The sequence below is a fragment of the Neofelis nebulosa genome, chromosome 18, assembly GCF_028018385.1.
Source record: "Neofelis nebulosa isolate mNeoNeb1 chromosome 18, mNeoNeb1.pri, whole genome shotgun sequence".
NCBI lineage: Eukaryota > Metazoa > Chordata > Mammalia > Carnivora > Felidae > Neofelis > Neofelis nebulosa.
In genome coordinates this window covers 33,162,335-33,180,688 of record NC_080799.1, presented here as the reverse complement: position 1 = coordinate 33,180,688, position 18,354 = coordinate 33,162,335, and the positions used below count along the sequence as shown (strand labels likewise).

General features: G+C 41.5%; 1 protein-coding gene across 4 annotated transcripts in view; it reads right to left on the bottom strand.

The window, feature by feature from the left end:
- The window catches only part of PARN (poly(A)-specific ribonuclease), a 166,839-nt gene that overhangs the window by 86,256 nt on the left and 62,229 nt on the right, over nt 1–18,354 (bottom strand). For all 4 annotated transcript variants that reach the window (XM_058711541.1, XM_058711544.1, XM_058711542.1 and 1 more), the window contains one exon: nt 17,185–17,259. In XM_058711541.1, coding sequence (XP_058567524.1) covers nt 17,185–17,259 — 75 coding nt within the window. The remainder of the gene's footprint in view (nt 1–17,184; nt 17,260–18,354) is intronic.

Below are 18,354 nucleotides of genomic sequence, written 5' to 3'. Positions count from 1 at the left end.
AACCAGGGGTCCCTACTGGTTGTCATGCCACTTCTGGAAACTTTAGAGCCCCACCCAGCCTCTCAGCCCTCCCACACAGCAGAACCACTCATGCCCCGTGAAAGAGATTCCTCACCATGTCCCCAGGGTCACACCCATACCCTGCTGGGTGTGCAGAAAGCCTTTCCTGTGGCTCACATGCCACACCGAAATGTGACGGGGCCAGCTACCGCCACCCAGGCCGTCAGAATCTGGCCCTTTCCGACCACACCTCCCACTGGTGCTGGATGGCAGGTGGGGAGCATCACCCTGTCTCAGGGGTCCTCACAAGTCGAGAGAAAGATGGAAGATGTGACTCAGCCTCGCTTCTGTGTCCCCCAAAGTCGAGGACTCCTCAGGAGGTGGCGTCGGAGACGGATCTTGGGCCTGAGGTAAACGGGGCCTCCTACTACACAGCTGCTACCACCGCCAAAAAGAACCAGCCCAGGAGACCCCATCCGTGAAGAGACCGGACGGCTGCAAGGAGCCTCTACACTCCCCACTGCTTCCTAGTCTGTGCTGCCACAAGAGACCCCAACAGCTGGCTTCCAGGCCTGCCTTCTTCAATGCAACACCCCTACCTCCTGGCCAAAAAGGCCCTTGGCTGTGAGATAATCAGATAATGACATCCGTCCTCCTTCCACAGGGAGGCCCAAACAAGGGGGACGGGCAACAGGGTCAGATGTTTAACCGTAATCTCCCTTTCCTGGTGACAAGCATAAAGGTCTCCTCCTGGCCCTTGGAGATGCGACGGAAAGGAATGAACGTGCCTCCTAGGTGCTGTCCACACGAACCTCTGGCGCCAGACTGGTCTAGAGACCAGCACCCGAGGATCAAGATCTTTGTCCGTTACCCTCACTTCCTCCCCCAATACTAACACCAGCTATCGTGCTCTGCATGCATGGCGGTCTCCTAAAGCATGCGAGCTCAAACCTTGGGGACCAAACCTGCAATGATATTGTATTATTACAACCTGGTACACATACACGTATATCTGCATGTACAGATCTATACCTAAAAAGGTTACATGAAAAAAAGCGAGCCTTGGGAATGCAAGCTGGTGCAGCCACTCTGGAAAACAGTATGGAGCTTCCTCAAAAAACTAAACATAGAACTACCCTACAACCCAGTAATTGCACTACTAGGCATTTATCCACGGGATACAGGTGTGCTGTTTCGAAGGGACACATGCACCCCCATGTTTATAGCAGCACTATCCACAATAGCCAAAGTATGGAAAGAGCCAAAATGTCCATCAATGGATGAATGGATAAAGAAGATGTGGTATATATACACAACGGAGTATTACTTGGCAATCAAAAAGAATGAAATCTTGCCATTTGCAACTACGTGGATGGACCTGGAGGGTATTATGCTAAGTGAAATTAGTCAGTTAGAGAAAGACAAAAACCATATGACTTCACTCATAGGGGACTTTAAGAGACAAAACAGATGAACATAAGGGAAGGGAAGCAAAAATAATATAAAAAACAGGGAGGGGGACAAAACAGAAGAGACTCATAACAATGGAGAACAAACTGAGGGTTATGGGAGGGATTGTGAGAGAGGGGATGGGCTAAATGGGTAGGGGGCATTAGGGAAATCTACTCCTGAAATCATTGTTGCACTGTAGGCTAACTAATTTGGATGTAAATTTTAAAAAACTAATAATTAAAAAAAAAAGCAAGCCTACCTTTATTATATGGGACTCACTCTGAAATTTCCTAAATCCTTCCTTTTATAAAAATGCTGCTCATGGGTGCCAGGGTGGCTCAGTCGGTTGAGCATCCAACTCTTGATTTCGGCTCAGGTCGTGATCTCATGGTTCAGGAGATTGAGCCCTGAGTCCAGGCTCTGTGATGAAAGCATGGAGCCTGTCGGTATTCTCTCTCTCTTCTCTCTCTGCCCCTCCCTGACTTGCGCGCACACACATGCACACGTTCGATCTCTCTAAACAAACTTTTTTTAAAAAAAAATTTTTTAACCTTTATTGATTTTTGAGACAGAGAGAGAGAGAGCATGAATGGGGAAGGTTCAGAGAGACAGGGAGACACAGAATCTGAAGCAGGCTCCAGGCTCCGAGCTGTCAGCACAGAGCCCGATGTGGGGCTCGAACTCACGTACTGCGAGATCATGACCTGAGCCGAAGTCGGCCGCTCAACTGACTGAGCCACCCACGCCCCTAAACATTTTTTTTTTAAAAGCTGGTCATGCTCACTAAAATGGTTTCACAACCCACATAGAGAGTGTGAAGCAGCGTCTGATAAATGTTGTCGCCAACATCCACTTTCATTCGGCCCTCTTGTGCTTGCACATGCCTCCCTCTTCTCCGCTAACCCACAGGCAGCCCTCTCAAGGACCACACCCAGGCCTCTCCTCAAAGCCTCCCCAGCTCAGCGCCCAGCACCTTCCCAGATTCCAAGGATGTAAATGAACAACCACAGCTGGTTCCCACCCTAGTCTGCTGAGACAAAGCGAGCGCGACAAGATTTGGCTCACACACCTCCCCTGCCCTGAACACAAAACACCTGCCACCGGCATTCCTTCATTTGGTCATTTCCTCCCCACCCTGACTCGCCCCAGAAATGCTTCTGTAAACGACATTTAACAGTTTATCAAAAGATGGATCCATCAAGTGGAATTTCTTTTTTTTATACTCTTGTTTGTCAAGGGATAATTTTCATGAACTCTAAATTGGGAACTGAAGTACACTGTCACCAATTCTTGGAAGCCAATGGCCCATTTATTACTCTGTGCAGCATTTATAGAGGTGGCAGCTTCCCAGATAAATTCAATTTGGCCTCAGTCTCTCAGAGAGGGCTATGAACTAGAGTAAATGCAAAAACCACGCTTCTAGACTTTTAAAAATAAATAGAACTTGCTCGAATATGTCCGTCTATTTCTGACTCGGTACCACAACGCCACCATACACATATGGAGGAGTGCCGTGGGGACGGGGGAGCCAACTCCGACAACAATGAGGCTTTCCAAAGGCGGCTCCCTGTTTGGTCGACAAACTTGGCACTCAACACCTGGAAATTCTCTCAAAAGCCCCGGCTTCTAGAAGAAAACTAGTCAGACGTAGTATTTTATTTTTAAAACTTGATTGAATTAAAACAAAACAAAGCAAAACACCGAACCAACCTTACAGCAAGATTCGTACAAAGGGTAAAATTCAAACACACAAACTTCTGTGTTTCTACCTTCCAACTTCCCCTCCAGCCAATCCACCACATGGACCCTCTGCTCCAGTCCTGCCAAAGGATGTGCGGGTCGTGCTCTCCAGCAAAGCTTTCTGAGCCTTCCTGTACCAGGTTACCTGCCGGGGTAAGCAAAGGCATCACCTGCTCCAGGAAGCCTTCCCTGTTTTCCAACACCCCCCCCCCCTCCCCCTGGCCCCGTCTGCAACTCCACGCCAGGTGGGGCGGGTTCTCCCTCATCACGGCACTGAGCGCGTGTGGACCCGCTAGCTGCCTAGATACCCATCTGCATCATTAGGCCATGAATTCCTTGAGTGCAGAGACTATTATTTCATATCTATTCCCATCTAAATTTAGTCCCTCCATTCTTCAAGAGTAGACCGGCAAATATTTATGCAAAGATGAACACTGCAGATTTCAGAAGAAAACCATATTAAAAACTGTGCAACATACCTTCATAACACTACGTTGTTACTATAAATAACACTAAACAATTAATTATTAAAAATTATTAAATTTTTAATGATTTTAAATTATTAAATCATTATTTTAAATCGTTAAAAATAAACAATTACCAAAATCAGCAGATGTCCTGTAAGTGGCTCATATTTTCTTTTTGCTACATAATATGCTGTCTTAACTTATTTCCCTTCTCTTGTTAACTACATGGTAATAAAGGATGCATGTGGGGGAAAAAACTCAGTTTTAAAGTTTTATTTTAATGTGTTGCCTTTTCTAGGCTCCATTTTCCTAATACTACAACAGGTTGCTCCCTGCCTTTGATGCAATTAGAAAACAAACCAAGGGGCACCTGGCTAGCTCAGTGGGTTAAGCATCCCAACTCTTGATTTCAGCTCAGGTCATGATCTTGTGGTTCCTGGGATTGAGCCCCTAGTTGGCTCCCGGCTGACAGCACTGAGGCTGCTTGGAATTCTCTCCCTGTCTCTCTGCCCCTTCCCCACTCACACTGTCCCTCTCTCTCCCCCTCCCTCTCTCTCAAAAATAAATACATAAACTTAAAAAAAAAAAACAGTACCCCACATTTCTCCAATTAACATGTAGAAAGGACAAAGGCCATTCCTTCTAACTGGACAGTGTTAATATAAAGCCTTGTTACTAAACAGTTATTTTAAGCAATGTTTGCTTCTTATAATCATACAACTTGAAAAACACTAATACCTAGATATATTGAAGTGGGGTGGGGAAGTTAAGGCAAAGCCATGGTCTGAAGTGTTAGGGGCCATCACCACCATCAATTATAAGTTACTTAACACTTCAGTTGTCTAGCATTTTCTGGCATTTTTGCGAAACATAATGAAGTGACGTTTAGCCTGCTACTAAAGTGGTATTTGGGCTTCTTTCCAGGACAAACAAGAAAAGACAGGTTGTAAAAATACTCAACAGTGAAAATATTATCAACAAATATCATGTATCAAAATATTTCATATTCATCCTTTCAGAATAGCAGATTTAAGCCAAGAAATTGAAGGAGGAAAATTCAGAGAAACTAATTCCATAAATTTCAGGATTAGAAAACAGACACATAAAATAACTACAGTCAAACCGTAGGAAGGAACTATTCTGCCAGCCGTCTGTTTCAAAAGCAAAATGTTTCCCTTTGCTGTGCTCCTGCACGTATATAAAGGCAAGTAATGTTTCAGTCTTAAATTTAAATATTTTAACACATAGGTAAAACCTGTTCACTCTAGAAAAGTCAGAAAATGAAAAAAAAGAAAAACCACAACACACAATAAAGTAAAACTACCTGTAATTCCATCACCCCAAGTGACTCGCTGGTGACATTTTTAGTAACAAAATAGTATTTTGAATTAGCCATTGATGTGCCCCCAAATTATTTCACGTATACCATTTCAGATTTGCTAAAACCAGATTTATTTCCTTTTTAAAAATAATCAGGTTGTAAAATGTGGAATCACGGATGAGAGAACAACGTAAACGCGTAAAGACGGACACAGCTAACCTGCTTCATCAGCAGTTTGCTATTTCTGATGACAAAAACACAACACCTACTGGCACTGGAAGCCTCAGGAACAACACTCAGACACAACGTTCACACTGAGTCCTCAAAGTCTGTCTATCAGGGGCCTGAAAGCAATCAGACAGATCGGCCTCACAGCTTTAAACGTCCTACTACCACCAACATTCCAAAAATGTACTAAGAGCGACACGGCAGTAAATCAGGCACGATTTAGAATTCTGCATAACCTTAAATAGTATGTACGATAAAAATAACAATGAAACATACAACTCCATTCAAGGATACACAGAATTATCTGAGTGTATAAAGGGACACATCATATCCCTAGTCATACAGATTCAGTATGTCCAAATAAAGATGTCAATATAATTAATTGGTTAAGATGTCAGCGAAAAATACCAATGGGCTGTTTGACTGACCCTAACAAAACGATTCTAAAGCTCAATCAGAAGAATAAATAAAAGCTTATTTTGGAATAGGAGTCAAGAGGCCTAGAATTGCTTAAATTAAATGTCCAACAAAGAAAACTGTTAAAAGAACAAACTGTGAAACAATACACAAAGCATACATTACTTTAGATGAAATATACACTTAAATACCATATACACAAGTGAAAGGTAAATCCCAAATATTACTGCAATTATCTTTGTTAATAAAGAGAGGGACACTGGACAATTTTTTGAGTTCTCTGGTAGTTTAAAATGTTGCTATTAATAACAATAAATCATCACTGTTTACTAAGAAAAAAATGAGCTGTTTTTAGATTTTTTTTTCGTTTTCATTTGAATCTAATGATTTTTGCTTCTCCAGAACTTATTTTAAAAATAAAATTGTGAGTCTGAGCCCCATCAGGCCCTGTGCTGATGGCACGGAGCCTGCTTGGGAATCTGTCCCTCCTTCTCTCTGCCTACCCCCAGCTTGTTCTCTCTCTCTCTCTTTCAAAATAAATAAACTTGAAAAAAAATGTTTTGAAATGAAAGACTAAGGCATTAATAAAGACACTCTTTAAATTAAAGAATTTAAAATAGTAAACACCTGTCATCCAAAAGGGACATAGTTAAATAAGTTACGTGAAATGCAATGCATCCGAAAAAGAAAACACTCCCAGAAAACCGTGTGACAGCACGAGAAACGCTCATGACCTAATATTAACTAAAAAAGCAGACTCAAAAATGCATCTGAAGTCAGATCCCAATTGATTTTTAAAAGTCATGAAAACACTCATCTCTACAAAATACAATAACTAAAAAGAAATACTAATCAAAATAATACTGGTATTTATGACTAGGTTGTGAGACCATGGTAGAATTTTCTTCTTCATATTTTCAAGTATTTTTCACATTTCCAACAATGAATTTGATTTACTTCTAAAACTGGGGGCAAGAGAGCACAACAAAATCAGTTTGTTACAAGTGATACTACAATTAAATATGACAGATCCACTAAATACTCTGATAGTGTAACAGAAAGCCAACATTCTTAGATCCAGACAACCTGGGCTCGAGAACACAAAAATCAAATCCCATGCTTTGCTATGGACCAGAAACAATTTAACAGCACATGAAGATTCAGCCTCTAGAGCTCTAACACTGCATTTCTTTCTCCTGGTTACATTCTCACTGCCACAGAACTCATTTTCTTATTGCTGCTTTAAAGCGGGTAATTATGTTAAGAACTTGGGAAGCCTTATCTGGCAGTCAGGAAGCTTTCTGCCCTAGTCTCATACCAGCTAATGCCCTAAAGAATACTAATTAGGGAGATTTCAAGTTATCGCTACTCTCTTAAATAAATCTGCCTGATACAGATCTCATAGGACAGATGTGCAACACTGCTAATTCTCAAGATTAAACACATGGGAGAATTAGGAAAACAAGGCTCTTAATAAATATTATTAAAAATTTCCACAGTACTTTCTGCAGATTAAGTGATTTAGAGGAGTTAAAAAAAAAAAAAAGTCAATTGCTTTAAGAAGTTTTCAACAGGGGCGCCTGGGTGGCTCAGTCGGTTAAGCGGCCGACTTCGGCTCAGGTCATGATCTTGCCGTCCGTGAGTTCGAGCCCCGCGTCGGGCTCTGTGCTGACAGCTCAGAGCCTGGAGCCTGTTTCAGATTCTGTGTCTCCCTCTCTCTGACCCTCCCCTGTTCATGCTCTGTCTCTCCCTGTCTCAAAAATAAATAAAACGTTTAAAAAAAAAAAAAGCCAAAAAAAAAGAAGTTTTCAACAGAAGATATATATACACAAAACAAGACATTCACACTATCTCACTAATAATGATCTTCCTTTACCAATAAGCCACTACTACAAAAACTTCGCCTGTATAAAAACAAATGCATTGTTTCTCAGATGCAGTACTTATGGCATGAAACTCATGTATCATTTAAACACACAAGTAATTTATTAGGGCCTCCCTCTAAAACGAGCTTATTTAATAGAACCATTAGAAAGTCATGTCACAGCTGAACTCATTTATCTATTGCTATATTTATAATTCAAGATAACTGTTGTAAAGTAACACTACACAGAGTTTAAGATTAGGAAAATTAACATGAAAGGAAAAACATTCTTTTTTTTTTTGGTTCTTTCTTGAATGTTCTGCACATTTCCTCTTTGACAACAGTAAATACACAATAACGCACTAGCCAACTATGAAAAAGGCAAAATAGAAAGAAGCAAAGATATCAAATCCTTTGATTTTGTCTATTGGCATTCATGCCTACCCAAAAGGAACTGAATTTAAGTCACTTTTAATTGGTTAAAGGAGCTAAGTCCTAGGTTGTTTGTTGTTTTTTGTTTTTTGTTTTTAAATACATTAACATGAGATTTTTAAATGTTATTTAACATGGAGCGCCTGGGTGGTTCAGTTGAGCGTCCAGCTTTGGCTCATGTCATGATCTCACAGTGCGTGAGTTCAAGCCCCGTGTCGGGCTCTGTACTGACAGCTCAGAGCCTGGAGCGTGCTTCGGATTCTGTGTCTCCCTCTTTCTCTGCCCCATCCCCACTCAAGCTCTGTGTCTCTCTCTCTTAAAAATAAATAAAACATTTAAAAAAATTTTTTTTAATAAATGTTATTTAACAAACAGAAAGAGGTAGTTAAGCACGACATACTAATATGGCAGGAAGTGTTCCATCGAAATCATATACTACACAATTTAAAAGCACAAATAAAGGTATTCTGCCTCCAGTACTGGAGAAATACGCTTCTGACAAATCAACTTTTCTGCTGATCTGAGAAAAAGTGAAAAAACAAAAACAACCCCAAGTATCTGAGGGCTCTGGAATATAAACAGAAACAGGTAGATTTTGCAAAGGAGTCAAAAATTGGAGGAAGCCAGCTGGCACAAAGTGAATTTCCTGGGGGTTTGTGTGTGTGTGTGTGTCTGTGTGTGTGTGTGTGTGTGTGTGTGTGTGTGTGTGTGTGAGAGAGAGAGACAGAGACAGAGACAGAGACAGACAGAGAGAGACTATGCCCTCAAGGGAAATTGCAGCTAAAGGGGTATAGGGCAACTAAAACTCTGAAAGAAGAATCCTATGTCTTCCTGGTAAGAGGAACCAGAAGCATGAGGCAACCAGTGACAAAGGAATCCCAGAACAGAAGAAACCAGAAAGTGGGAACTCCAAATTTGGTGTATAGCCTCAGCCCATGTGTCTGCATGATGTTTACTTAACCTTTTTAAGATTTTATTTTTAAGTAATCCCTACACCCAACATGGGGCTAGAACTTACGCCCCTGAGAACAAGAGCTGTATGCTCTACCAACTGAGCCAGGTGCTCCAACCCTTACTTAACCTCGCATGTGGCAGACTGAAAGCAGTCTGAGCTGAGATCTGAGCCACAGACCTGCCATAGACATGAGTTTGTAGTCTGAGTTTAATTAAACTAAATGCTTGCTAGAACTAAAACAAAATATCAACACTCTTCTGAGGGATCTAAGTGAATGCAGGGTCTCCAGAAAAGAATATTCACAATGTCCAGGAAAACAATCCCAAATTACTTAGCATGTGAAGAGCCAAGAATACATGACCTATCTCAAGGGAACCATGATCAACAGGTACCAACACATAAGTGATGCAGATGCTAGAATTATTAGACAAAGACTTTAAATAAGCTATTCTAATTATGTTCAGTGAGGTAAAGGAACAGAGGCTCAAAATAAATGAAGACAGGAAACCTCAACAAAAGGAAAGATAAAAATAAGCTGAATGGAAATAACAGAACAGAAAAATATAATACACGAAGTAAAATTCACTGGATGGGCTTAACAGTAGAAAAATGAGAACTGAAGGAAAAGCCAGTGAGCTTGTAGATCAATAGAAATACCCAACAAGAAGAAGAGAAAAGAAAGGTAGGGAAAAAAATGAACTACTGGAACAACATCAAAAAGCCTCTAACATATAGGTAATTGGAGCCCCCAGGAGGAGATACAAGAGAATACAGAACAGGAAAAAAATATGTGAATAATGTCTAAAAAATTCTTAAATCTGGTGAAAGACATACATTTATAGATTCAAGCAGCTCAGTCAACACCCAATGGGATAATTACAAACAAAGCCATTCCTAAATACATCATAGTCAAACTGCTGAAACCAAGGATAAAGAGATAATCTTGAATATCTATATTTCTATATGGCAACAATGATGCAATTATTGTACACTTCTCAGAAACCGTTGGAGACCAGGAGACAGTGGAACAACATCTTTAAAATGCTAAAAGAGAAACCCATAATTCCATACCCAGCTAACATAACCTACATGGATGAAGACAAAATACATATATTTTCATATAAAGGAAAACTAAGAGGATCAGCTGCCACAACAGCAGCATTATAAGAAATACTGATGGAAGTTCCTTACACTAAAGCGACATGATACTCTAAAGAAACTTGGATCTTCAGGAATGAATGAAGACATCTGAATTGGTAAGTATCTGGGTAAAGAGAAAAGAATCCACCCTTTTAATATCTTAAAATACATATGACTGTTTAAAGCAAAATTATAACACGACTTTGTAGGATTTATAATGCATGCAAATATTATACATACACCAAATACAGCTTGAAAAACCAATGGGGACTGCAATAAATGAACCTGTATGGAATGTAAGCTTTCTACATCATGTGTCAAGTGGTATAATATGAACTCTAATTACACTGAAAAGTTATGAACAGATGTTAAAATATCTAAAGCAACCACTAAAAAATAATGTAAAGAAGTGGGCATTAGAAAGGCAAGAGAGAAATTAAAATGGTATTCTTTAAAAACTTCAAATAACCCAAAAGAGGACAGGAGAGGGAGAAACAAAGGAACAAAAGTAGAGGGAACAAAGAACAAATTTTAAAATGACAAAAGCACTGAGGCGCCTGGGGGGCGCCTTTGGGCTCTGTGCTGACAGCTCAGAGCCTGGAGCCTGCTTCAGATTCTGTGCCCCCTACTCCCTCTCCGCCCCTCCCTCACTTGCTCTCTCTGTCTCTCTGTCTCTGTCTCTCTCTCTCTCTCTCTCTCTCTCAAAAATAAATAACACTTAAAAAAATGTGTATGCACCTAATAACACAGTCTTAAAGCTGACACGATTAAAAGGAAATAGACAATTCCATAATCACAGGAGATTTTATTAACACCCTCTCTCAAAAATTAATAGATTAGGGGCGCCTGGGTGGCTCAGTCGGTTAAGCGGCCGACTTGGGCTCAGGTCATGATCTCGCGGTCTGTGAGTTCGAGCCCCGCGTCGGGCTCTGTGCTGACAGCTCAGAGCCTGGAGCCTGTTTCAGATTCTGTGTCTCCCTCTCTCTGACCCTCCCCCGTTCATGCTCTGTCTCTCTCTGTCTCAAAAATAAATAAACGTTAAAAAAATTAAAAAAAAAAAATTAATAGATTAAATAAAACACTGGTAAAGACACTGAATATCTAAGCACCAGTAACCTTTATACACCAAACCATATACCGCAGAACTCACATTCTTTTCCGGGGCACACAGTATGTTCAGCAAGGTAGACCTTACGTTAGGCCATAAAGCAAGTTTCGGTAAACTTTAGAAGACTGAAATCATAGCGAAACCTCTAATCACAACAGAATTAAATTAGGAATTAGTGTCAAGAGTTCAAGGAAAATTTCTAAACACTTGGAAATGAAGCAATATGCTTCTAAATAATCCAGGGTCAAAGGAGAAATTAGAAAACGCATCTAACTTAATAATAATGGGATTACAACACGTAATTTGTGGGGGGCACCTAAAGCAGTGCTTAGAGAATAATTTGTGGCTTGCAATGTTTATATTGGAAACAAAAAAGGTCAAAGTCAATGGCTAGGAAAGAGTCTAGGCTACATCCACAGTGCTAGCTGGCCGTGAGGGCTTGCACACCCACACAGAAAGTAAGAAGGTACAGCTGAGAGTAAGAAACGGGGCAGACGTGCAAACTGCTTACACGTCGCATGTCTTCCCCAACCCAGCTGGCAAAAGGTAGAAGCCTCACCGGCTCAAGGTGTTTAAGCACACACATGACCACTCCCTGGCTGACCACTGAGCTATACGGACCCAGGGGCGACCTTCAGGAAGCCACACTTCTACAAGTGTAGAAGAACGTTTAAAAATCAATCACAGAAGGCAGCTCTATCTGCCCACGGGTCCTGTCCCTGTGCTTTAATAAAATCACCTTTTTGTACCCCCTCCCCAAAAAATAAAATATAGCATAACATAATAAAATAAAATAAAATAAAATAAAATAAAATAAAATAAAATAAAAATCAATCACACAGGGCTCTACTTCAGGAAGTGGGAAAAAGAAGGCCAAAGTAAACCCTAAGCAAATAAAAGGAAGGAAAAAGGGAAGAAAAAAAAGGGCAGAAACCCAGTAAATAGGCAATAATAAACAATACAGAAAATGACTTAAAACAAAAGCTGATTCTTTGAAAAGACCGTCGAAATTAGTAACCCCCACCAAGCATGATCAAGGAAAAGTAAGAACACACATCACTAATATCACGTATGAAGCAAGGCATTATCACTACAGACTCTGCAGGCATTAAAAGGAAAACAAAAAGCACAGGTAAATTTTAAAGTTATAAGCACTCTTTAGCAAAACAATGCTGACTAATCGCCTCGGGTCATATCCACAACTCAAAGATTTGCCTGTTCTTCGCAAATAAAAGCTGTGCGTTTAAAAGTACAATTTAGGGGCGCCTGGGTGGCGCAGTCGGTTAAGCGTCCGACTTCAGCCAGGTCACGATCTCGCGGTCCGTGAGTTCGAGCCCCGCGTCAGGCTCTAGGCTGATGGCTCCGAGCCTGGAGCCTGTTTCCGATTCTGTGTCTCCCTCTCTCTCTGCCCCTCCCCCGTTCATGCTCTGTCTCTCTCTGTCCAAAAATAAATAAAAAACGTTGAAAAAAAAAAAATTTAAAAAAAAAAAAAAAAAAAAAAAAAGTACAATTTAATATAAACATGCTCATACTCTAAAGCGAAGTGAAGCAAGTTTCTCCCTCCATCCCAACAAACTGTCCTGAACGAGCTCCTAAGGCAGCATATCAGAAATTTATACAACTACCTGCTGGCTTTACAAAATAATTGTCAGATTTCTACCTCTTCTAAAGTGCCTTTATCAATTTCTGCTTTTTAAATATTTCTGGCAGTATGCTACAATTTCCAGCTTTCAACATAAGTGAAAAGGTTTTTTTTCTCAAGCTATTACTATGAAAATGTATGATGCATTTAGGACACTCAAGACAAAAATACTCAATGTCTAAACATTGAGGGTATGACTAGAAGGTTCTCTGAACTTTTGAAATATTGCTGGGCCCCTCCCTAACAAAACTACATTAGGTATATAAAAATCTTGGGGGCGCCTGGGTGGCACAGTCGGTTAAGCGTCCGACTTCAGCCAGGTCACGATCTCGTGGTCCGTGAGTTCGAGCCCCGCGTCAGGCTCTGGGCTGATGGCTCGGAGCCTGGAGCCTGTTTCCGATTCTGTGTCTCCCTCTCTCTCTGCCCCTCCCCCGTTCATGCTCTGTCTCTCTCTGTCCCAAAAATAAATAAAAAACGTTGAAAAAAAAAATTAAAAAAAAAAAAAAATAATAAAAATCTTGGGGTTTTTTGCAAGTTTATTTTTATTTATTTATTTTGAGCGAGAGAACACAGGAGAGGGGCAGAGATAGAGAGGGAGAGAAAATCCCAAGCAGGCTCCAAGCTATCAGCACGGAGCCTGAGGCGGGGCTCAATCCCACGAACCATGAGATCATAACCAGAGCTGAAACCCAGAGCTGGATGTTTAACCAACTGAGCCACCCAGGTGCCCCAGGAATATAAGAATCTTAAATATGAATGAGCAATTCAGAAGTTACAACGAAAGGTGATTTCTCACTCCAGTTCTTTGAGGAAAATTCCCCAACAGTGACATTAAGTGACATTCTCCATGGTCACGAACTACCTTACCTCAAGAGCTACTGGGGAACAATGCTCAATGTGTGGCTTGAATGGGCTATCACCACCTGAACACCCCAAAGCCACAAAGACCCTCACCTTGATGTTTTGCAAACAAACAAAACAATCAGGAATCAAACCAAATGGCACTCAGTAGAAAGATTTTAATTATTAGTATAACAACGTTCCCTAGAAAAAGAGAACTTTCATATTCAAGATATTGAAAATGTTTTGTTTTTTTTTTAAACTTGGTTAGACTTAGTATTATCAAAAGAAAAAGACAGGTGTCAGTTTAGAAGCCATTTCTTAAATGTAAATCAAAAATGAGTTTGTAACAGAGCCAAAGAAGCCATTACAAGCTGCTATATAAATAGGCATTTAATGATTTTTCCAATGTTACATTATTGATCTAACAGGCCCTCTGTTTCCGCTGAAATGAATAAGTAATTTGTTTAAGTTAACACTAAGAGGATCTGCAGCACATTAGCTATCCTAGGTCTCTCTCATCATCAGAATTACTCCTACAAAAAACAGATTTTTACACTTTCAATGAAACTGCGTAATTTTAGACAACACGGCAAAAGACTAGAGACATTATAAATATCCATCCCATGCAAAAAGGCATTTTTAAAAATTTTTTTAAATGTTTTTTTAATTTATTTTTGAGAGAGAGAGAGACAGAATACAAGCAGGGGAGGGGCAGAGAGAGAGGGAGACAAAGAATCCGAAGCAGGCTCCAGGCTCTGAGCTGTCAGCGCAGAGCCCCACACGGGGCTCAAACTCACGAGCTGTGAGATCATGACCTGAGCTGAAGTCAGATGCTTAACCGACTGAGCCACCCAGGTGCCCCAGCAAAAAGGCATTTCCAAGTCATGATACTTTGACTATCATTTACCCAGCTCAATAAACATTTACTCTCAGCACTAAAAACACCACGGTGAGCAAGTGGTCTGGTTCCTGCTCTCAAAGAGTTTACAGTTCACCAGGGAAGATAATCAAACAAGGTATATCCATGAAGGACGCCAGGCTGCACAGAAATGGGGCCCAGAGAAGGAGACATCCAGAGAAATGGATGTTTAAGCCGACATGAGGCAGGAAATGGGACACAGCCAAGCTCTGGAGGAAAAGGATGGTAAAGAGGTGGCTTGTGGCAAAGAAACTTAGGGTCATAGGCACAGCATGTGCAAATGGCCAGGTATTTCTGTTGAGTGTTGTCCTCTGTATAAGAGCCTACAATGGAAACTGAGACTTTACTAGTAAAGCTGCATCTCTTGAGACACAATAGTCACCTACTTCAGGTAGGAGGAAAAAGGTAAAAAGGTCACAATTTCATCTTGGCCTCTTCCCCATGTTACCCACTCAAACACACGTTTCTACTCATGCCACGGTGTGTTCCGGGCACTGGAGAAGGAGTCAGTGGGGAAAGAGGCGGACTCAATACTGCCCTCAGGGAAGCAACACACAAAACCAATCAAATGATGTGCCTCCGGAGCAACGTGATTCTGAAATGCAGTTCCCAGATTTCAGGTATCGCTGAATGAAATACTGAGCTCGAAAGCTACCGTTGGAGGCATACTGCGATCGTAAGTGAGGGAGCAAGCATGACTAGACGTCAAACATGGTACCACAGGAACGTCACAAGAAGCTGTGACACCGCACACACATAAACGAGGAGTCTGCTCGTGTGTGCAAGCAAATACCACCAGCTGGTGCTTTACACATCTCACGGCACACTCGCACACTCTCATTTTTACTGTTCGCAGCAAGGGAGGCCAAGCAGATGTGTGAATGATCACCTAGCATCTGTCAAGCACCGCTGGTGGAGTGCCAGGCCCCCCACTAATGTCCGTGACCTCGCTTCACAAAGTACCCGTCACCGAATCCACCTCTCAGATGAGGAGCCCATGGCTCGGAGAGTTCACATAACCTGCCCAAAGACACACGGCTGACGAGCGGTGGGGTGAGCGTAGGCCCCGGGGCGGTCTGCATCTCCTCTACCCCACCATGTGGCTTCAGTGTCACACAAGTATGCGCTGTGAGGGAGGTGAAGGGTGATGCTGGGCCAAGGAGGTGTGGCTAGACTTCCAGCCAAAAGTTCTAGTTCTGTGTCCTTGCAGCCGCAAGAAAGTCTTGTTACACTCTCGATCTCAGAGTCCCTTTCCCCTCCCCGAAGTTATCTTTGCCTCTCTAATAATCAGTCCCTCTGGCGGCCATCTCAACGGCCTTTCTAAGGATCGCAGGAGAATGAATCACAGAAATAAGCAAATACCAAAACATTTAACAAGCAACATCATTCACACCCTGTATCCCACACTATTCTCGGTGTCACATGCTCCTGAAGGACATTTCACGCTGAAATCCACTACCAAGGAATCGTCATACATGTTCAAAGCTGTGCCAAGCTTCACGTACATCATCTCCTGTAACCTTCACAATAACCCCAAGAAATTCATACTGTCATCCTCACTTTACAGAGATAAGCAGAAGCTTATCAAGGTTAAAGAACTTGCCCAAGGTCATACAACTACAGGTAGGGCAGCAGTGTGATTCCAGAGCCTAAGGTCTTCACTGCAGTGTAACCTATATTCCTGCAGTGGTCATATAATTAAGAAGAAACACCAAAATACTCTGATCTGAATGGGCATACTTGTGGAAGTTTTCATATATAGTTACTCATTTAGTTACGTTATCAGAATTATATAGTTTCAGTATGTGGTACCTTGTTAAATAAACAAAAGTTTAATTAGACACATCACTTTAGGGGAGCTTGGGTGGCTCAGGCGGTTGAGAGTCAGACTCGATTTCAGCTCAGGTCATGACCTCACGGTCGTGGGATCGAGCCCCGTGTCAGGCTCTGTGCTGCTGAGCATGGAACCTGCCTAAGATTCTCTCTCTCTCTCCCTGTGCCCCTCTGCCATTCACACAAGCACTCTCTCTCTCAAAGTAAATAAATAAACATTAAAAAAAAAAAAGACATAACACTTTAAAATTCCACACTGCTTACATTATTAAGGGAAACTTGAAATCTATGTGAGGAAGCAGCTGTTTAACAACACATATTTTATCAATAACTTTCAATCCTAAGAAAATACATTTTCAGATGGTTAATAGCAAAATTATTTAGGATCCAGTAAGAGATGTGGTGTTCCATCTTATACTGTTCTATTTTGAAAGCAAATAAAACATCTTCCAGTGTGTTTGTAAAACAAGTATTCGAGACAAGTTTAATGAAATGAATAGATGACAAAAACATAAATAAATGGAAAAAGTACAGAGACGAACAATGGATACAGGTATCACTTTTTGATGCTCCCCATTCTGCTCAATTTGCCACTTTTAATTCTCAAAGCCAATCTGCAATTCATTTTAAAAAAAGTGCAACGCGAGGGGAACAGAAAGGAGGCAATCTACACGTGATACTGACTGATCACCCCCTTTATTTTAGACACAGCTCTAAACAAACCAGGCAGCAGTGCTTGTGAATCAGAGGACTGGAGCCACCGCATAAAGAGGGCCAGCTTGCATTTTCATTCATATACAAAACCTCTACCCCAAGCACTCACCAATCTGCACTTGTTCGGGCTGGCTGAGAGAGACAAACGCTGATGTGTCATCAATCCAGGATATCTGAATGTTACCTGTAATAGCGAAATAAAAGTAAAGGGAACATGTGACCCTTCAGATCACTACCAGACTTCATTTGCACGTCTGATATATTTCAGAATGTGTTAATTTTTTTAAAATTTTTCCCCTAGTTTTCCTTTTTAATACTTATTTTAGAGAGAGAGAGAGAGAATGAGCAGGGGAGGGGCAGAGAGAGAGAGGGAGACACAGAATCTGAAGCAGGCTCGAGGCTCTGAGCCGTCAGCACAGAGCCCAATGCGGGAGTCGAACCCACAGACCGTGAGATCATGACCTGAGCTGAAGTCAGACGCTTAACCGCCTGAGCCACCCAGGCGCCCCTGTTTTCATTTTAATTAAAAAAAACAAATGACTTGCGTGATACTGGACAGATAATCTCTCTGCATCTCTGTCCTCATCAGATGATGACGATGGCACTTACTGCATTAAGCATTTCAGGAGATGCATAAGCTTTGAAAATTACAACTGGAAAACACAAAAGGAATCCAAGTAGCAAGAAGTGAGAAAAACTCAACGTTGATCTCAAGGCCAGGTAAAGCAAACAGGTAGCAGGCAGACAAGGACCAAAGAAAAGAAGGTGTCAGAGAGAGGAAACCAAGACAGACTAACGGAGGCAAGAAAAAAACCGAGAGGGGCAGAAAGCAGTCAAGCGAAACCAAGTGATGTTCACATGAAGAGAGACAGACCTTCCAGAAAGGCTAACCACCTGCAGACAGACAGAAGGCACGAGGGCGCTGGGGAGAAGGAAGGACAGGCGTGGTGGGGCAGAAGCTCGAGAAAACTGAAGGGGAAGCAGAGGCCTAATTATTCTGCTACTGCTCTCCTCCTAAAGACACGCAAGACTGGAATTATTAAAAGTGGGTAAACATCACCAGAATTTAGTAGTGAAAAAAAATGTTTTTAATTCCTGCTGAAATTTTCAAAGGCTACAAATGCTTGCGAACTCATTGTCATAGGACAAAAACTCACTTCCTGTTGCACAGCAAGGTACCATAATGACTTCCTCAATGACTAAAGTCCCTTCTCTACTGTGTGTGTTTTAGATAAATAATAATAGTCAACATTTATTTAGTCGCTGTAGGCCACAAACT